We start from the raw sequence: 21,931 nt of genomic DNA, 5'->3' as shown, positions 1-21,931 counted from the left end.
CACACTGGTTGGGAAAGGCTGGGTTAGTGTGTATGCAGCCTGAGACTACTAGGGAGTAAGTACCAATGAACTCAGTGGTAGTTACTTCTGAGTAGACATGCATAGGATTGCACTGTTTAATTCCTCGCACGTTAAGTCTTGTCCATACCACCATCAAGCCCTCAACAGATACATAGTACAAGCCCATTTAAATCATATTAGCATAAATGTAAACCAATTGTATAGCTTAATTCTAAACATGGTTACTCAGAGGAAAGGTACTCTGAGTCCCATGAGTTACTCCACAGTAAATTTGTTTAGGGTTGCAGCCTTAAAATAACTGCTATGGCTCCCAGGAATTCTGAGAATTTTAGGATTGCTGGCAGAATTTTTGGCACCTTCACTAAACTATAATGCTGAAACTGCTTTGCAGGCAATCCATGATAGCTTTCAGTGTAAGAAAGCATAACAAAACAAAAACAATCTACCTATAATCAAGGCGTATAACACAGAACATGTTCTTTAAACTCTTTATGCTCTTTGTTGATTATGTGCATTTTTAATTAAAATCTCCATTCTCTCTGGTTTACAAATATTTTTTCAATATTGATAGATGCCCAAAAGATTACTCCTCCTCACAATATTGATGTTGCCAATACTGAACGCCTTTCTAGTTCTAGTTCTGCATCTTTTAGAATTTTTTTCCCAGTAGGCTTGGATTAGCCTACTTTTAGCAGTATAAATGGTTGTTGGTCTGTACTTTGTTGCAACTTATTATGACTTACAAATAATATATCTGAAAATATACCGTATATTCCGGCGTATAAGACGACTTTTTAACCCCGGAAAATCTTCTCCAAAGTCGGGGGTCGTCTTATACGCCGGGTGCTGAAAAAGAGCGGGAAAATTAAGTAAAAAAAAAAGCTGCAGCGGGAGTGGAAGCAGTCGCACCCGCCGTCCAGAGAGACCGTCGCGGCGAGGAAGGCAACGCAGCGAGGCTCAAGAAGTTACTGCCCTGAGGAGGGAAGCCTCGGCAGAGCCTGAGACGAATTGACTCGAAACGGCCAGATACAGGAGGGAGAAGCCACAAAAGGCTCCCGGGGAGAACTTGGGCAAACGGGGGGTAACGGCAGGAGCTGCAGCCGCAAGCTCCCGCTGGGAATAGAGAGAACCGCAGCCGCGGTCTCTCTGATGGCCGTTAGACGAAAAACAGGAAAAATTAGCGACCCGGGTCAGGAAGAATCCCCCCCCCAAGGGAGTTCCCCAGGAATAACAACAACCTTTTAAAACAGCAAGCGCGGCCGCCTTGGATTCCTGCCTGGCTTTCTAAGGGTTAAATTATAGGGATTGATTCCTAGAGAGACAGGAAATCTGGGAAGGAGCGTCTGGGTCCTCCAGTGCATGATCTCCTCGCCGTCTTGCCTTCTGCACGATCCTTGGAGGCTGATGCGTGGAGGGAGCAAAGCCATCTTACCGCGAGGTTCCTCCTTCAACCCGGAGCAGCCTGAAATAGGAGGCAAAGTTTCACCTCCGCCTCTGTCCAGCCCGCCCCATCCGCGCGGGGAAGCTGGCCTTTCTCCTCCGCGCCCAGGAGGACCTGGTGAGCCCCCAGCCACGCTTGTCCACTTGGGTGAAGGGACAGAAAGAGAGAGAGAGAGAGGTGAGGCGGGTTGGAGAGAAGGGGGCGGGTTGGAGAGAAGGGGACGGGGAATTCCCAAGTGGGGTTTCCAGCCAGAATCTGGAGGGAAAAGACTTGAGGAGGGGGGCGCTGAGAAGATCAATCGAAATCTCCCCTCCTCAGTGGGGCGATGTTCTGGGCCACGTGATAATCCCTGGATTTAGGAGCATAGTAAACTACCTTATATAAGACTTATATAGTTTATACGGCGAGTATATCCCAAACTCTATATTTTAACTGGAAAAGTTGGGGGTCGTCTTATACGCCCAGTCGTCTTATACGCCGGAATATACGGTAAACTAGTTCTCATAAAGTAAAAAAGTAATGTAAAAATATGAACTTTTTTATAGGGGAGAAGTACAGAATATGCTAGAAAGATTTGGAGGTATGTTTTGAAATATATTTACACACCATATCATCGATAAAAAGTTACATTGGATTATTTCCTCTTTTGTTTGACAAAAGTGAAAGGGGACAGGCAAGATTGTGGTCAAAGAGAAGATTATTTTCAAAGAACTCAGTGGGAAAGAAAATGAAAAATTCTGCTTCCCATCCCAGTCAAAGCAATCCAGCCAGCAGGGTAATGAGGTGGTTGCTCTATCCCAGAATCCACTGCTCCAAAGATAGAATTGCTCTGTTCATTAATTTTCGGAAGGGTAGCTATGTTGCAGCAAAAACAACAAAGAGTCTAGTGATGCATTAAAGAATAACAGTTTTAGTATGGCATAGGTTTTCATGGACAAGAATCCACTTCATCACATTTATCTGGTGAAGTGAACTCTAGTCCATGAAAACTTAAACTGCAATAAAACTTATTCTTTAAAGTGCCACTAGAACTGTTAGGAATAGAATCATAGAACCATAGAGTTGGAAGGGGCCTTGTAGGCCATCGAGTCCAACCCCCTGCTCACAGCAAGAAATCCACAGCTAGAGCATCTCCCGCAGATAGCTGTCCAGCCTCTGCTTGAAGACATCCAGCGAAGGGGATCCCACCACCTCCCTAGGCAGTCGGTTCCATTGCCGAACTGCCCTTACTGTCAAGAAGTTCCTTCTAATGTCCAATCTGAATCTGCACTCCTGCAACTTAAAACCATTAGACCTAGTCCTACCCTCTGGGGCAGCAGTGGACAAATCTGTACCCTCCTCTATGTGACAGCCCTTCAGGTACTTAAAGAGTGCAATCGTGTCACCCCTCAGCCTTCTCTTCACCAGACTGAACATGCCAAGTTCCTTCAACCTTTCCTCATAAGACTTGTTCTCCATACCGGCTATCATCCTCGTCACCCTCTTCTGAACCCGCTCTAACTTGTCTATACCTTTCTTAAAATGAGGCTCCCAGAACTGAACACAGTATTCCAGATGAAGCCTGACTAATGCAGAATATAGTGGGACTATTACTTCCCTCGACCTGGAAACTACAGCTCTGTTTATGCAGCCCAAAACCGCGTTTGCCTTTTTTGCCGCAGCATCACACTGCTGGGTCATGTTCAACTTGCGATCCACTACAATTCCAAGGTCCTTCTCACACACACTACTGCTAAGCCGGGTATTTCCCATCCTGTACCCGTGCATTTTGTTTTTGTGGCCTAAATGCAGAATCCTGCATTTGTCTTTATTTTATTTTTTTACAATAATTTTTATTCAAATTTTCATAAAACATAGAAAACAAAATCATAAAACATTCAAAGACAAAAAACAAAACAAAAATGATTAAACAAAAAAAAATAAAATGTTGACTTCCCATTTGTCACAGATCAAATCAGTTATAGGTCTACAATATATAACAATCCTGTCTCTTAAATCATATTATAAAATCACTTTCCTCCAGTAGTTATCTTAATTAATCATCAAATCTCATAAACATTACTTTATTCTTTCCACAAAAAGTCAAAGAGAGGTTTCAATTCTTTAAGAAATATATCTATCAATTTTTCTCCAAATAAACATGTCAATTAATCCATCTCGTTAATAATTATAATAATCTTATTGTCATAACCATAGTCCAAATAAACATTTCGATTAATCCATCTCATCAGAATCTGTTAGGTCCAATAATTTCAATAGCCATTATTCCATTATCCCTATTAGTTCCATCTTCCATCTTCAATAGTCCTGTTAAGTCCAGTAATTTCAGTGTCCAATCTTCCATTATCAGTATTCCATAATAATCTTGCTGTTGTAGCCATAGTCATATAATAAGAGTCTATCCCAAATATTTTCTTGCCATCCATTCTGAATAAGTTGCTGAAATACTGTTGTAAAGTCATATCTGTGTTCTTCTTTTTTACAAAATGCACTGGCTCATCTCTTAAGAGTTTTTCCATTGTCACATGGCTGCAGTTAATTCCATAGATTTTCTCTATATCAAGCTCCATCACATCATTCCAGTCCAGAAGATTATCCAAGCCATTGATAACTTTATCTCTAATATCTTCATTAATTTCTTCAGAGATAACGTTAAATTCCAAACAGTAGATTTTATTTCTAAAATCCATAAACTCCAGATCTTTTTCCAATTCCACATTTGTTCCAATCTCCAGGGCTTGTATCTTCCCTTTATTTTTTCTTTTCTCATCTCTGATCTCATTCTCCTCTCTCACAGGATCCCCTATTTCTTTAAACTCCTGCGTCATTTTGCTCAGTTCAATTTTCAGCTCCTTACTACCCTGTCGCAGGGTTTGTTTCGTTATCTCAATCTCATCCATTATTTTCTGAAACATAGTTACTTCCAGATTCTCAGCCACTTTCTTGATTGCCATTTTTAAAACCACGAAAACAAAGCAAAACAAAAATAAAGAAAAACCACTTCTTATGTCAGCAACAATTGGGTTAATATTCCAGGCTTGATGACATCACAGTATAAACAGAGCAACCTGCCTTATCTCTCTATGTTCAAGAATGCAAAACAAATTTAGTTCCCAGCATCAAAACAGTTAGTGGCGTCGTGAAGAAGCAGATTCATCAAAATAAAATAGACCAAAAAGAGAATAGTCCCAGACAATATAATATTCCTTGGAATAGAAATCAGGAATAGAAATCCCTCTTCTGTTTATTATCTTTAGAATGCACTTCCAGGACAGCTTTTTGCGACAGAAACAGAGATAAGCTGTTAATTTCGTGGATAACAGAGAAGAGTTATAGCTCACCCAGAAGCTGTCCAAAGCCGATCAATCTGACAAATCTCCTTTTGCTGCAACAATTTAAACCAAGTAAAAAAAATAATAGAAAGAAGGGTGCTTGCCTGTTAGTCCGTTCTCTCTTTAAAGAAAAGATAAACGTATCGCTTAAGCAGATAGAGCTTGTTCGAAAGTCCGTCCGGCATTGTTGGCTGGACCTTATCTCATAAATTAATGAAATCCAGTCCTCCCAACAAAAACAGGCTTTTGAGGTTGATCTCTACGTTTCTCCCTGCCCGGGAGAAATTTCATCAGTCAAAAAAAAAAATGTTCTGACTGATTTATATCTGAATAAGCTTCTTTTGAGGCGGGAGCCTGTCCCAAAAGCAGGCACAAGCGAAGTCACCCTTCCCGGAAGTGGTTTATCTGGTGAAGTGAACTCTAGTCCATGAAAACTTAAACTGCAATAAAACTTATTCTTTAAAGTGCCACTAGAACTGTTAGGAATAGAATCATAGAACCATAGAGTTGGAAGGGGCCTTGTAGGCCATCGAGTCCAACCCCCTGCTCACAGCAGGAAATCCACAGCTAGAGCATCTCCCGCAGATAGCTGTCCAGCCTCTGCTTGAAGACATCCAGCGAAGGGGATCCCACCACCTCCCTAGGCAGTCGGTTCCATTGCCGAACTGCCCTTACTGTCAAGAAGTTCCTTCTAATGTCCAATCTGAATCTGCACTCCTGCAACTTAAAACCATTAGACCTAGTCCTACCCTCTGGGGCAGCAGTGGACAAATCTGTACCCTCCTCTATGTGACAGCCCTTCAGGTACTTAAAGAGTGCAATCATGTCACCCCTCAGCCTTCTCTTCACCAGACTGAACATGCCAAGTTCCTTCAACCTTTCCTCATAAGACTTGTTCTCCATACCGGCTATCATCCTCGTCACCCTCTTCTGAACCCGCTCTAACTTGTCTATACCTTTCTTAAAATGAGGCTCCCAGAACTGAACACAGTATTCCAGATGAAGCCTGACTAATGCAGAATATAGTGGGACTATTACTTCCCTCGACCTGGAAACTACAGCTCTGTTTATGCAGCCCAAAACCGCGTTTGCCTTTTTTGCCGCAGCATCACACTGCTGGGTCATGTTCAACTTGCGATCCACTACAATTCCAAGGTCCTTCTCACACACACTACTGCTAAGCCGGGTATTTCCCATCCTGTACCCGTGCATTTTGTTTTTGTGGCCTAAATGCAGAATCCTGCATTTGTCTTTATTGAATGTCATTTTATTAATTTCAGCCCAATTTTCTAGTCTATCCAGGTCCCTTTGGATTTTATTCCTGTTTTCCATTGTGTTAGCTATCCCTCCCAGTTTCGTATCATCCGCAAACTTCATAAGGCTTCCCTCCACTCCATCATCTAAGTCATTGATAAAAATGTTGAAGAGTATCGGCCCCAGGGCAGAACCCTGTGGCACTCCACTCGAGACCTCCTTCCAGTCCGAAGCAGAGCCACCGACGACCACTCTTTGAGTACAGTTTTCCAACCAGTTGTGAATCCACCTGACAGTATTTCCACGTAGTCCGCATTTGACTAGTTTGCTAATCGAAAGGTCGTGGGGGACTTTGTCAAACGCCTTGCTGAAATCTAGATAGATGACATCTACAGCATTTCCACCATCTACTAAGCTAGTGACCCGATCAAAAAAAGAGATGAGATTAGTTTGACAGGATTTTTTCCTGACAAACCCATGCTGGCTCCTTCTAATCACAGCATTGTCAATCTAGATAGTTGCCAATGGACTCTTTTATTATCCGTTCTAATATCTTTCCCGGTATTGAAGTCAGACTGACTGGCCTGTAATTCCCCGGATCTTCTTTTTTACCCTTTTTAAAGAGCGGGACGACGTTTGCCCGTCTCCAATCCTCTGTCACCTCTCCCGTTCTCCATGATTTCTCAAAGATGATGGCAAGAGGTTCTGAGAGTACATCCGCAAGTTCCTTCAATACTCTGGGATGCAGTTCATCAGGCCCTGGAGATTTGAACTCATTTAGGTTAACTAGGTATTTCCTGACTATGTCCTTATCAATCTCGAACTGCAATCCCGACCCCTTACTGAGATTGCTACCGATGCAAGGTTGCACACTGTTCCCTTTTTGGGAGAAAACGGAGGCAAAATAGGTGTTGAGCAGTTCTGCTTTTTTGTCGTTATCTGTCAACATTTTGCCATCCTCATTGAGCAGTAGTCCCACCGTTTCCTTGGTCTTTCTCTTGCTTCGAACATATCTGAAAAACCCCTTTTTGTTGTTCCTCGCTTCCCTCGCCAGCCTCAGCTCATTCTGGGTTTTAGCTTTCCTTACGCTATTCCTGCAAGCCTGAGCCGCTCGTCGGTACTCTTCCTTGGTGATGCGTCCTTCCTTCCATTCTTTATACATGCTCTCTTTTATTTTGACCTCCTCCACCAGTCTTCCGTGTAGCCACATTGGCTTTTTCCGATGTCTTCCATTTTTCTTCCTCTTTGGAATTGTTTGCGATTGCGCTTTTTGTAATACCTTCTTCATGAACTCCCATGCTTCTTGGGCTCCTTTTTTCTTTAGTCTATCTAGCCACGGGATCCTACCCATCATTTCCCTGAGCTTGCTAAAATTGGCTTTCCTGAAATCCAAGGTCCATGTTTGACTATATTCTTCTTTGGCTTTCCCCAGAATCCTGAATTCCAGCATTACGTGGTCACTTTCTCCCAAGGTACCGACCGCTTTAATTCCCATGACCAATTCGTCCGTGTTAGTTAAGATCAGGTCCAGGATTGCCGATCCCCTTGTTCCTTCTTCTACTTTTTGAAAGAGGAAATTATCAGCAAGGCCCATCAGGAATTTGTTGGAGGCTTTGTGCTTCGCAGAGTTTGTCTCCCAGCAGATATCCGGGTAGTTGAAGTCCCCCATCACTACTACTACTTGCCTCCTTGAGATTTCAGAGATTTGTTTGAGAAAGGCCTCGTCTACCACCTCTTCTTGGCCAGGGGGTCTGTAGTAGACACCTACTACCATGTCGGTTTTATTTGTTTCTCCATTTATTTTTACCCAAATGGTCTCTACCAGACCCCTTTGTTCGCTCTCTTGGATTTCCATAGAGGTGTATTTGTCTTTGACGTATAACGCTACTCCCCCTCCTTTTCTGTTGCTTCTATTCTTTCTGTAGAGTTTATATCCTTGAATGGCTATATTCCAATCATGGGAGTCATCCCACCAAGTTTCTGTTATCCCTATGATGTCATATTTGCCTTGATGCACTAAGACTTCAAGCTCCCCTTGCTTGTTTCCCAAGCTCCACGCGTTGGTACGCATTGAAGAAACAATATAGTAGATGAAGAAAATCGCAGTTAATATTTCTCAATTAACAACTAAATTAAAAATATCAATGTTAACTGTAAGTAGATATTTAATTAAATATTTTGTTTTTCACTTTTCTATGCATCATAGCATACAGCTCTATAGCAGAACTATAAAAGTAAATAACTATCAAAGTACAGGGTTGTATCCAGCTAAGTTCCACTCAGAGCAGGCCCTCTGAAATTAATGGATAATGTTAAAATTCATGGACCTAAGTTAATGAGCCTACCCTAGAAAGAACTTAGTTGGATGCAAACCAGTTTGTCAAATAAATAAATTTTCAGTTTTTAGACATATGAACCCCCTCTAAAATGCATACCTTAACGTGTTGAGGGGGTTTGAGAGTGTCAAAGAAGCTGAGAGCAATGCTGTCAGGAGTTTAGACCAAGAGGCTAGACTCCTAGCAAGGGTACCCAAGGTGGAATGGTCAAAGCTGAGACACCAGACTAAGATGCATCCAAACTTAGATGAAGGCAATGGTAAACCACCTCTGAATAACTCTTACCACGAAACCCCTATAGACAGAGTATCCAAAATGCAACACGAGATAGTGCTGGAAGATGAGACCCCCAGGTCAGAAGGCACTCACCAAGCTACTGGGGAAGAGCAAAGGACAAGTACGAGTAGCGCTGTGACTAATGACACAGCTGGGTCAAAGCTGAAAGGAAGCCCAGAGGTTGATGTGCACAGACGTGAAAGGAGAGTCTGGAGTTGTATGATGAACACAATAGGAACATGGAATGTGAGAAACATGAACCAGGGAAAGTTAGAAATTGTCAAGAAAGAAATGAATATATCAACATTACTATAATTGGCGTGAGTGAATTGAAATGGATGGGAATGGGACATTTTTAATCAGGCAACTACAAAATATTTTATGCAGGAAATGAGAAATTAAGAAGAAACGGGGTTGCTTTAATAGTGACAAGTGATGTAGCAAAAGCAGTTAGGAGCTATAACACAAGGTCTGAGCGAGTGACATCAATGAGATTTAATGGGAAACCTATTAACATAACCATCATCCAGGTCTACACTCCAACGGCAAATGCAAAAGAAGAGGAATTGGAGAGATTTTATGCAGAAGTACAGGAAGAAATTATCACACACCAAAACAAGTTGTTGTGATAATCATGTGGGACTGGAATGCAAAAATAGGGAACAGAGAAGAACTAGGAATTGTGGGGAAATGGGGTTTAGGAGATAGAAATGAAGCAGGAGAAAGACTTACCGAATTCTGTGAAGCCAATCATTTGTTTCTTGCAAACACATTTTTTGAGCAACTGAAAAGATGACTGTACACATCACCAAATGGTCAATATAGGAATCAAACTGATTATATAATTGGTAGCAGAAGATGGAGAAGTTCCATTCTTTCTGGGAAAACAAGAACAGGAGCAGACTGCAGTACAGATCATGAACAGGTAATATCAAAAATCTAAGTAAAGCTAAAGAAGAACAAAGCAATCATAATGCCAAAATACAATTTAAATAACATCCCAGAAGAATATAACGATCAAATAAGGAACAGATTTGAGGCTTTAAACTTAGTTGACAGAGAACCAGAAGAACTATGGAGCCAAGTCAGAGACGTTATCAGGGAAGAATGTAAAAAGACAATACCTCTAGTTAAAAAGAGAGAAAGACCCCAATGGATGACTGAAGAAACTCTTAAAATGGTTACAGAAAGAAGGAAAACAAAAGCAAAAGGAGATAGAAACATGGTTAGAACCCTAATTGCAACAGTACAGTGACTAATATGTAGGGACAAAGAGAACTGTTACAATAGTTATTGCATAGAAATTAAAGGGAAATTTAAATCAAGAGTAGAGATGTTGAATAATCAACAGGGGAACACACTGACTGACCAAGATGAAATAAAAGGAAGATGCAAGCAATACACTGAAGAACTCTATAAAAGAGATGCCAGGATGACAGATTCATTCATGGAAAAACCATATGATGAAGAACCAGCAATTTTAGAATGTGAGGTGATAGCTGCTCTTAAAATACTTGGAAGAAACAAATCACCAGGAACAGATGCCATACCAATAGAGTTGCTACACGTAACTGAGACTGAATCTGTCCAAACTTTGACAAACATTTGTCAACAAATATGAAAAACTAAACAATAGCCCACAGACTGGAAGTGTTCAATATACATCCCACTTCAAAAGAAAGGGGATCCCAGGGAATGCAGTAATTATCAAACTATTGCCTTAATATCCCATGCAAGTAAAGTAATGCTCAAGATTCTACAACAAAGGCACTAACCATATATGGAACGAGAAATGCCAGACATCCAAGCTGGATTTAGAAAGGGAAGAGGCACCAGAGATCATATCGCAAACAAACGTTTGATAATGGAACGGACCAAGGAATTTCAGAAGGAAATCGCCCTTTGCTTTAAAGATTACACCAAAGCCTTTGATTGTATAGATCATGAAAAACTATGGAATGCTTTAAAAGAAATTGGGGTGCCACAGTATCTGATGGTGTGAAAACTGGAGGGAGAAATATCAATAATTTAAGATATGCATACTACTAGCAGAAACCAGTAACAATTTGAAACAAATGCTGGTTAAAGTTAAAGAGGAAAGCACAAAAGCAGGACTACAGCTGAACATGAAGAAGACTAAAATAATGACAACAGAAGAGTTATGTAACTTTGTTGACAACGATGACATTGAACTTATCAAGGATTATCAATACCTTGTCACAGTCATTAACCAAAATGGAGACAATAGTCAAGAAATCAGAAGAAGACTAGGACTGGGGAGGGCAGCTATGAGAGAACTTGAAAAGGTCCTCAAATGCAAAGATGAATCACTGATCACTAAAGTCAGAATCGTTCAGACCGTGGTATTCCCGATCTCTATGTATGGATGTGAAAGTTGGACAGTGAAACACGCGGATAAGAGAAACATCAACTCATTTGAAATGTTGTGTTGGAGGAGAGCTTTATGCTTACATGGACTGTGAGAAAGACAAATAATTGGGTGTTAAAACAGATAATCTCCATTCTGGCATACATGTTTCTTCTAAGACAATGCCTTGCACATCATCTAAAAAACAAAAAGTGTGTTTCTTGCTTCAGCAGTGCTTTTACCGGTAGCAGATTTAATCAATCTGTTGACTAAAATTCATATGATCAGTCACCAAAAAAATCTATAATCAGGTTTCATCCCTATTATCCACATGGCTTGGCTGCAGCTGATCCAATTTGAGCATGGGCTAGAAGCCTTGTTAAAGATATCCTGGACTTTGTGAAATGGTCTAATAGAAGAAATTTCAAAATATGTATGCAAATGATGCGATATGCTAATAATCTAATAGTGAAAGAAGGCAACAGCTTAAGTAATCCTGCATTTTGCAGAGTTCTAAACTTTTAACCTCCATAGGCATCTATTTTTTCATTCGTGTTCTACAAAACCATGTATAAAGATTGCTGGGCTCTATGCTTTGTTTGAAAAGGTCTTCATGCAGGAAGAACTGAAATTCTTGGGCAGACTAGATTATACCAGCCAGTTTTTCTCCAGTGCATGTTTTTTGTGGTTACAAGTAACTCCCATATAAACACCATAATTCTATGCTAGATTCATTATCAGTGTGAAAAGAGGTTATTGACTTCATTCATTAACTACTGTTTCCTAAGACTGCAACAGCTCTCTAAACATGTTAGGTTTACTTTCATGTTAAAGCCATATTAGTCTTTAAAAAACAAAAACAGTTTCTAAATGTTGACATATTTTACAACACAATGCCAAATAATTGTTTGCCTTTCTGTAGCTGACATTAACAAAGCTCTTCTGGCTAAAAGGAAAAAATTAGAAATGTACACTAAGGCTTCTCTCAAAACAAGCAACCAGAAAATAGAACATGTTTGGAAAACACAACAAGAGCAAAGGTGAGGAGTTACAGTTGTTGCATTTTGTTAATGACAAAAAACTTTTTTCTGTTTGTTTGCTTCTTAAGGATTTATATGGTTAACAGTATTGTATGTTTAGGGATATAAGAGGCTGCCATATACCAAGTCAGACCATCGGTCCATTTAGCTCAGTATTGTCTACAACTGACTGGCCATGGCTCTTCAGCATTTCAGACAGGGAATCTCTTTCACCCCTACCTGGAGATACTTGGGATTGAACCTGGGACCTTCTGTATGCAAAGCAGATGTGCTACCACTGACCTATGGCCCTTCCCCATTTCACTAGAAAATCATTGCACATTTATTGCAGGAATGGGCAACCTGTGGCCCAATGTCTAATTTCATGTGGTTTGGGGGAGTTAACAAGGAGAAAAGCCAAAATGGGCAAAGTGATGAAAGGAACGGCATGTCCTCCCTAGCCCTGGCCCAAAAAAAAGAAAGCCCTTCTCTGACTGACTGAGCTTGGATTGTCTGTCTGAATGTGATTTCTTGGTGACTTATTAAAACGGAATTTGTTCACCATCAGAATTTTTCCTCGTAAAAATAGATTCTTTAAAATAAGATTTCATTAAAGTTGCAATCTCACACATTTAGTTGGGAGTGAATCCCACTGAACATAATTGAGCGTACTTCTAAGTAAACATGCATAGGATTGCACTGTAAATGTACTTCAGAACAATGCTCAAATGTAACATTTTACTGTTGTTGTTTTTCCAAATTAGAAGAAAAATTGCAGGTAACCACCTTTGACTTTCTAAATGCTCCCTTAAATCTACCAACTTTTCCTTTTTCTGAAGCTTTGTGTGACTAACTTAATGTTTTAGATTCTCCATCTGTCACTGATGGCTTTATAAGTCAATGGTATTTCATATTACATTCATAAATGCATTCTTTCATGTTTAAAATATTTTAGGCAGAAGGTCAACCATGAGTACTCCCAGCAATTCCTGCATGTATTTCAACAATGGGATGCTGATATACAGAAAGCAGAGGAACAGGAAGAAAAATTAGCGGTTTGTTTTTCTTAATATTTTGAATAAATATAAGTGCCTGAGGTTGATATTTAATATGAACATCTCATATTTCATTTTCCTTATACTATAACATAGGAAGTTATCACTAAGAAACCAGACAGGCAATGTTCACTAATGAGTATATGAAAACAATATGATGACCCAGGGTGAAAGAGATTTAGGTAAATTAGCAGAGTCCAAGCACTCATCTGTATATAAACTGCCCCACATAAGCCTGTTAGAGATTATGTGGGAGGTCACGTCAATATACACTGCTATGCTATAGGTGGTAGACACCTGTACTCTGATCAATCTGTTTCTTAGATTCATACAACCAGGAAGAGCTTGCAGTGCTAGGAACATTTAAATGGCAACATTTTAAGTGGAAGTTAAGTATTAAATTACTCCTATTAGTTGGACCATTGTTAATAGTAGCAGATAAACAGGGTAAATAAATACCAGCAAGAGAAAGCAACAAAAGCCTTGTCATCAGAAATAGTTTGAGGTACAAAAACTACACCATTTTCTTTTTTGCTCTTTCAAAGCCTTATCTGAATATACAGCAAAGGCTGAATATACCACAGAGGCTTAAACATGGATAAACTTAATACAAGTTGATTTTTTTTTTAAAAAAAGTTGATTAATAAGTTGGCCTGTGACTGGTAGGGTGACTGATAGGGTGGAAGGCAGGGAGATTAACAGAAGTGGAACCAGAGCCAATGACAGGCGCATCCAGCTAATTCTAGTTTTGTCCCCATCCTTTTCCTGCTGACTTCCACAGGAACAAAACAGACAAAGGAGGAGGATACTGCCACAGGCAGTGCCATCTTCTAGAGTGGCTGTTGGTAAGAAGGCAGACAGAAGTTTGTGGGACTGTGTTCCATTTACTCTAATGGAATACCCTCCACTGAATTTGGTATACTGGATTAGTATAACAAAATTCAATCAGATGGTTGGTAATGCATACGGTTAGCAACAATCTGACTGAATTTTTTTATACTAATTATTAGCCCTGCATTTATTCATCCCCTTTTTCCTGCTTTAGAACATGTTTCGGCAACAACAAAAGGTTTTCCAACAAGCAAGAATAGTTCAGAGTCAAAGACTGAAAACAATTAAGCAGCTGTATGAACAGTTTTTAAAGGTAAAGTATATATATTTTCAATCAAATTATTTTTTAAAATAGTGTAATTAAGTTTTCCATTAAAGGTGCATTGTTATTTTAGCTACAGAGAGCTGTATCCAGTGGTTTGGTGAGAAGGCAGCTCCCACAACTGTTGTGTCTCTTTTCCTCCTCTCTGCAGCCCCCATACCCCCCCAAATCTCTCACCAGAGGGTGAGGAGGCCTTCCTGAACATTGAAGGCTGTGTCAGGACAGAGGGAACTGCCTGAAATTCCATCAGCAGAGCTCTTGTGGAGAGAGTTTTTTGAAGGGGTAGGGGAAGGAAGGGAAGAGAAAAATTAGTTGCATGAGCTTGTCTTCTGTTCACATAACCATGGCATACAACTAGACATCCAACTCTGTCCCTGCTGCTAAAGATATATGTTGCATGTGACAACATCTACATATACTGTCTATACATCAGTACTTAAAAATATTAAAATTGATTGCAGCTACTACATATAATCTGTGTAAGGCCATCCTATCAATCACCCTCTTATAATCCATACAGTCATCTTGCATCCATTCTGCTGTTTTCATCTGTCTCTGTTACCCAATAGCTTTGTATGTAGAGTAGTGTCAGTATCCACTGAACATTGCCCCATGAGTAGTGCTGATCCCCTCTGATGATAGCATGGCTACATCTAATTTTCATAATTGGACAAAACATTCAAGTAATGCTAATTATTTCAAGCCTGTTGCAATTCAGGTTTTGTACACACATGTCCAGTGCCTTGCAAAAGTAATCAGACCCCTGACCAATGCTCTCATATTATTGAATCACAAAAGGAACATTGTAATTTCATTATGTATGATATTTTATTTTGAAACACTGAAACTCAAAATCAATTATTGTAATAATAATAATAATAATAATTTTATTTATTGGTCGCCTATCTGTCCAGGTTAGTGGACACTCTAGACGACTTACACTAGCTAAAAGCTATACATAATATACAATATACAAAAACAGTCTACAGTCCCAACAACCAATTTCCAGTTAAAACATCATAAAATTAATCCTCCTCAATCCCATAGGCCTGCCTGAATAGCCAGGTTTTTAAGGCTCGACGAAAACCTATCAGGGAGGGAGCATGTCGGAGATCATACGGAAGGGAATTCCAGAGGGTGGGGGCCACAACCAAAAATGCCCTCTCTCTGGTCCGCACCAGCCTAGCTGTTTTAGCCGGTGGGACCGAGAGAAGGTCTTGAGAGGCTGATCTTGTGAGGCGGCATATTTGGTGATTCTGGAGGCGCTCCTTCAGATAAACTGGGCCGAAACCGTATAGGGTTTTAAAGGTCAACACCAACACCTTGAATCGGGCCCGGTAAACAACTGGTAACCAGTGAAGATCTATTAATACTGGAATGATGTGATCACGGCGACGGCTGCGCTTGATCAAGCACGCCGCCGCATTCTGTACCAGCTGTAATTTCTGGACCGTTTTCAAGGGTAACCCCACGTAGAGCGCATTACAGTAGTCTAAGCAAGAGGAGACCAGGGCATGTATCACCTGTGGGAGCAGATGAACAGGGAGGTAGGGTCGCAGCCTCTGTATCAGATGTAATTGATACCAAGCTCCCCGACTCACCGCCGAAACCTGAGCCTCCATGGACAGCTGGGAGTCAAGAATGACCCTGAGGCTGCGGACCTGGTCCTTCACGGGTAATCTCACCCCATTAAGTATCAGGTCTGTAATACCCAACCTTCCTTTGTCTCCCACAAGTAACACCTCGGTCTTATCGGGATTCAGCTTCAGTCTGTTCTCTCCCATCCAACCACTTACAGACTCCAGGCACTTGGACATGGTATCCACAGCCAACTCTGGTGAAGATTTAAATGAGAGATAGAGCTGAGTGTCATCCGCATATTGGTGACACTTCAGCCCAAAACTCCTGATGATACCCCCAGCGGTTTCACATAGATATTGAACAGCATGGGAGAGAGGATAGAACCCTGTGGCACTCCACAGTTAAGGGGCCAAGGGTCTGAAACCTCATCTCCCAAAGCTATTTGTTGGTACCTGCCTGAGAGATAGGAATGGAACCACTGTAGAACAGTGCCCCCTACTCCCAATCCCCCCAGGCGATCCAAAAGGATACCATGGTCGACGGTATCGAAAGCCGCTGAGAGATCCAGGAGAACGAGGAAGGTATATTCTCCCCTATCCAACGCCCAACACTGGTTTTATGTTGGGAAATGTTTGTAAGAAACAAAAAACTGAAACATGTTGCTTGCAGAAGTATTCAACCCCTGTGCTGTCAAAGCTTCCAGTTTACACAGATGAAAGAAATTGCTCTATCAAGGACACAATTGCCTTACCATTGGCCTCCACCTGTGAACCATTAAAGTTGCTGTCACATTGTCAGGATAAAAAACCCACTGTTGAAGGATCATTGGTCAGGCTGTGGATCTGAAGGAAAATGAAGACCAGAGAGCATTCTATGGAAGTGAGAGATAACAGAATACAAATGTATAGATTAGGAAAAGGGTACAAAATAATATCCAAGTGTTTATATCTCAGTGAGCACAGTTGGATCAATAATCAGGAAGTGGAAGCTGCATCACACCACCCAGGCACTGCCAAGAAAAGGCCATACCTCAAAACTCAGAGCTCGAACAAGGAGGAGACTTGTGAAAGAAGCCACAGAGAGGCCAACAATCACTTTGAAGGAGCTTCAGAGTTCAGTGGCTGGGAGTGGAGTAATGGTGCACAAGTCAACCATATCAAGAGCTCTGCATAACAATGGCCTGTATAGGAGGGTGGCAAGAAAGAAGACATTACTCAAAAAGTACCATCTGAAAGCATGTCCGGAATTTGCCAGAAAGCATGAGAGTGCCCCAGCTGTGTTGTGGACAGATGAGACCAAGATATAATTTTTTGGCCAAAACTCAAAGCACTACAGTAGTGCCCCACTCATATGGCAGGTTAGGTTCCAGACCCCCATCAAAAAGTGAAAAACGCAAACACAGCATCAAAATGGCGATGAAAAAGGCAGGAAAGTCTGACAGCACCAGGCTCAAGGGAGAGCGATGGCGGCCATCAAGGTAGACAGGTGCCTGGGGGAGCAGTGACAGGTCAACCACCCCCGCAGTCAACTAGCGGAGCCAAGAACCACTGCCACGCACTCTAGGCAGTCTGCGCCACCAAGCACTGCCGCCTCCCCCCTCAACCGGAGCTGCAACCGCAAGCTCTGAAAAAAGAAAGGGGGGGAGGAAAAAGGCTATTGCCAGGGGAGAGAGCTGCCACCATGAGCTCCAAAAGTGCCGCAGTAGCAAGTACAAGTAGCCACCCCCCGCGCGCTCCAGGTGGCTGCAATAGCAAGCCGTGGGGGGAGGCCGCCGTCACCGCGAGGCCAGGCGGGGAAAGGACAGACGACGACGCAGTCAAGAGGGTCACGAGCAGAAGCCGCCTGCGTGAGCTTCAGACTCACCGCTTCTGCCTGCTGGTGCAGAAACGGCCCTGGAGGAGGGAGAGACGTCACCACCGCAGCTCCAAGAACAGAGGCGGCACCAGAAGCCTCCACCATCTCCAAACAAAAGAGGGGCAGGCAGAATAAAAATGAAGAGGGGGGGAACAACTGAAACCAAACACCCCAAACCAGCTCCACGAACAGACGAAGGTGAAAGAGGGAGGGGGGGAAGCTGGGACAAAATCCCCAACAATAACTGACCCCCAGTCCCAACACACTCCCTCACACACATTATCCACATGATGGCATGCTACTGCCATATTAGCAAACCGCCGAGAAGCGGAACGCTGAGAAGCGGGGCCCTACTGTATGTGTGGTGCAAACCTAACACTGCCCATGCCTCGAGACACATCATCCCAACAGTGAAGTGTGGTGGTGGTGTTGGGCTGATGACCAGTAGGCATTACTGTCTCTAGTAGTTTTCCATGAAGCCTGCAAGTGTGAAGACGTAACTGTGGTTAAGGGGGAGTTATGTCTATGACCTGTCTGGGAATGGTCGGCCAGGGCCGTTGCTATGGTAGCCATCTGATAACAGCTGGGAAAGTTGTAACAGAGTCTATGTGAGTTGTTGCTCTTCTGAATTATTCCTCTGAGCTGAGAGGCTGTGTTTTTGTGTTTATCTATGGAGAGAGATGTACCAGAAGGGGGGTGACTGAAGAATCTCTACATGTATTTACTCTTAAGCCTGTTGGCCCTAATGTCTTAATAAAGACTCTTACATGATTTAAATGCTCTGAAGAAGTCTTCTTGCTCAACTTAACTCCAACGTAATGTATGCTGTTTCACACAACAACGCACACAAGCCAACACATGCTGTGGGGATGCTTCTCATCAGCAGGGACTTGGCATCTTTTTAAATTTGAAGGAAGAATGGATGGAGCAAAATACAGGAAAATTCTGCAAGAGAACCTGCTTCAGTACACTAAAAAAACAAGCTTGGGAGGAAATTCACTTTTCAGCAGGACAGTGATCCCAAGCACAAGACCAAACCAACATTGGAGTGGCTCAAGAACAAAAAGGTGAATGTCCTACAGTGGTCCAGTCAAAGTTCTGATCTCAATCCCATTGAGAATCTGTGGCGCTCTGAAACTTGTTGTCCACAAATGACATCCAACCAACCTGAATGACCTGGAGCAAATCTGCCAAGAAGAATGGGCCAAAATCCCTCTGACACTGTGTGCAAAGCTGGTACATATCTACCCCAAAAGACTTAAAGCTGTTTTTGCAGTGAAGGTGGCTCTACTAAATATTAATGTGTGGGGGTTGAATACTTAAGCAAGCAACATTTTTCAGTTTTTTTGTTTCTTACTAACATTTCCCAACATAAAACTAATGTCACCTTACAATAATTGATTGTAAGTTTCAGTGTTTCAAAATAAAATATACATAATGAAATTACAATGTACCATTTGTGATTCGGTAATATGAGAGCATTGGTCAGGGGTCTGATTACTTTTGCAAGGCACCGTATGTTATAAGGGTTGGCAGCATCACTGCTTTGTTAGACTCATCTTTCTAGCACTCCTCATGGAGATTTTTGCCAATATCCTCCTTATATCATAGTGCCAAGAACAGAACACTGTAGTCCAGTTGAAGTCTTGCCAGCTAACATTACTTTTCAAAATTCTGAGATGTACAGGTTGCTGTCTTTGCCACTGTTAGCCACTAGTTCATGGGCAACAGTTGAAATGTAGCAAATTTCTTGGCGTGAACCAATGACAAGTTTTTCATGAAACTGCTATCTGATTTTAGAGTATGGAAGACATGGAGAAGACTCATGAAACTCTTTTAGTAGGCGCACAAAATGAGCTTCGCAAAGAAATGGCTATGTTGCAAAAGAAAATCATGATGGACACTGTAAGTGTTAATACTGATTTATGAAAAACTTCAGTGACATTTTAAAATATAACATTTAAATAGAAAAATTAACATTCACCATTTGTAATTCAGCAAGTCAGAACACTATGATACAAAATTTACATTTGATCAGTATTTTTTCTCTTTTCTTATAACAGCAACAGCAAGAGATGGCAACCGTTCGCAAATCTCTTCAGTCCATGTTATTCTGATGGCTCAGTGGAGAAACAACTTGTACCTAAGTAACATGATACAATTATATACATTAGCCATATGGGGAAAAGAGCCAATATTTTAAACTCCATATTAAAAATTACATATGTTTGAATACCTTATATTCAACACTGATTACAGATAAATCAACTCATTGCTGTTTAACAACAGAAATGGATTCAATGGATTTTTCCTCTCCTTCTCTCTCTCTCAAGTACCCCAATGGCTCTTTAATGTTAATCCATCTGCACCAATCTTCTTTCACCTCTTAAACCAAGAATCTAGATAACAGGGCTAAGATACTTTTTGAAAGTTCAGGACACCTACAGTGCATAACAACTTCTTTATACAATGTACACGTTGCTAGTTTAGGATTTCCTTTATTGTAAGGCACTCTTAATAATTTGCCAGTTTCATGGTCTTTTTCATGGTCTTACTGTAAGTAAAATGTTCTCTTTTTTTAGGGAAGGTTGGGGGCTGGTAGCCTAGTCGATATTAAACAAGCAATAATATTTTGCATTCTGCAGTTCATGTAACCTGATTAAAAGCTAAATTAAAAAGCCATCTACAATGATTATTGAAGAAGAGCTTGTATATTAAGCAAGCAGGTACCTATCTCCAAAATCTGCAACTGAAATGTTTCTTCCCCCCGCCACTCCCAAATAGCAAAACCTTCCTTCAATGAGCTTTGTCTGAGTTTAAAAAAATAAATATGAACATAATGCTTTATATTTTCATACTGTAAAAACACACTGGTGACTCAAACATTACAATGCAACAAAGTTTTCATGGTTATGGAACACTGCATACTCTTTTACAGCAACTTAGAAGCACAGTTTTAACTGTTGAAATGTAACAATAATGCATTTGGCCTTAAACTCTGACATCACTTTCAAAAAGAATTTGGGACAATTACTCCACTTTAAAAAAAATCTTAACAGAAGCAAAGCAAGAAGTTGTGATTTTTTCACTTTCTAGTTTTTCTTGAAATGTCCTTGAAATTTATAGTTTTACTTAAATGCCGCGTTTTTGCCACTTCATCCAGATTCTCTATATAAGTTTCCCCATTAGTCAGCATTTTATTTAGAATTTGGTGACATGATGCAAATCGCTCAGTTTTCTAACTGACAGAGCTGGATTCTGAAGTCTTGCCATTTGTGGGTATTTACTGTTGTGCTATTTTCTAGCTAAAAAGCTAGAACACAGTTGTTCATGTCAGAAGAACTCTTCATCCCCTATTTAAAACTGACCTAGGAGGGGTTTAGATTAGTTTTTAGCTAAATGATCCATAGTTTCCTTTTTAATGAAGAAGACTGGGCAGCTTCATTACGCTGAGCTTCTAAGGCACACACGGGCAACCTGTGGCCTGCATGCAGCCCTCACAGATGCCCAAGCTGCTGCTGAATTTACCCCTGCTGAATTTTGCTGCTGGAGGGGGGGTACATGTAAATTGTGCCATTTGCAGACAGTGCACTGAGGAGAACACAATTGTAGTGGGGGAGAAGACACACAGGAAGAGGTATCCCTATGCACTTTCCTTCCCCTGTAAAACTGCTCCTCTCAGCCTGTTAACCACTGCTTGGTGGGCTAGGAAGAACACAACCTCTCCCTGCTAGATATAGTTGCCAGCATTTTCCAAGTTCATGGCAGCATTTTTTTTTATCTATGATTATAATTTATTGTACACAAAAGCACATAGCTAGGAACCACTTGGGACTGTTTCAGTAAAGAAAATGTGTAATATGAACTAACTCTAAACATCAAGGAAAAGTCAACACTGAATCTCTTGAAAGTAGTCAATCCAGCTTGTCACATGGCAGTATGTACAACTGGGCTTATTATTACAGAACATCAAAGCTAAGACAAAACAAAATGAGCTATGTTGTTCTGAACTATATATATTGATTTAAATAATTTGCTCTACCATTAGTTTTACCTACTTGTGTCACTAAGGTGCTTAAAACTCAACAGTAATGCTTTGCATAAAGTAAAAACATTTGAAACTACAAGTCTGTCCACAGCTGAGGCTGGCAGATTTCTTGCCTCTTAGCTACATAAAAAGACTTGCCTTGTGGTAAAGAGTTGTGGTTCCATTTTTCTGATCTCACTAAAGCATAAGGCAT

At 41.0% G+C, this 21,931-nt stretch overlaps 2 protein-coding genes across 6 annotated transcripts in view; one reads left to right on the top strand and one right to left on the bottom strand.

Moving 5' to 3' along the window:
• SYCP3 (synaptonemal complex protein 3) overlaps nucleotides 1-20,581 on the top strand; it is a 26,942-nt gene extending 6,361 nt beyond the window's left edge. For 2 of the 3 annotated variants that reach the window (XM_061638854.1, XM_061638855.1), the window contains exons 5-9: nucleotides 2,008-2,042; nucleotides 11,951-12,068; nucleotides 13,003-13,102; nucleotides 14,148-14,246; nucleotides 19,491-19,619. In XM_061638854.1, coding sequence (XP_061494838.1) covers nucleotides 2,008-2,042; nucleotides 11,951-12,068; nucleotides 13,003-13,102; nucleotides 14,148-14,246; nucleotides 19,491-19,619 — 481 coding nt within the window. Of the gene's footprint in view, nucleotides 1-2,007; nucleotides 2,043-11,950; nucleotides 12,069-13,002; nucleotides 13,103-14,147; nucleotides 14,247-19,490; nucleotides 19,620-19,753 lie in introns of those variants that run through there. The other variant, XM_061638856.1, reaches the window with a different exon arrangement.
• CHPT1 (choline phosphotransferase 1) overlaps nucleotides 19,597-21,931 on the bottom strand; it is a 29,230-nt gene continuing 26,895 nt past the window's right edge. The window contains exons 9-10 of one of the 3 annotated variants that reach the window (XM_061638852.1): nucleotides 21,877-21,931; nucleotides 19,597-19,833 (exon numbers count right to left, since the gene is read on the bottom strand). In XM_061638852.1, the coding sequence (XP_061494836.1) occupies nucleotides 19,799-19,833; nucleotides 21,877-21,931 (90 nt within the window). In that variant the 3' untranslated portion in view covers nucleotides 19,597-19,798. The other 2 variants (XM_061638851.1, XM_061638853.1) reach the window with 2 other exon arrangements.

The sequence above is a fragment of the Rhineura floridana genome, chromosome 8, assembly GCF_030035675.1.
Source record: "Rhineura floridana isolate rRhiFlo1 chromosome 8, rRhiFlo1.hap2, whole genome shotgun sequence".
NCBI lineage: Eukaryota > Metazoa > Chordata > Lepidosauria > Squamata > Rhineuridae > Rhineura > Rhineura floridana.
Note: the sequence above shows the minus strand (reverse complement) of the source record. Positions and strands in the feature narration are given on the sequence as shown.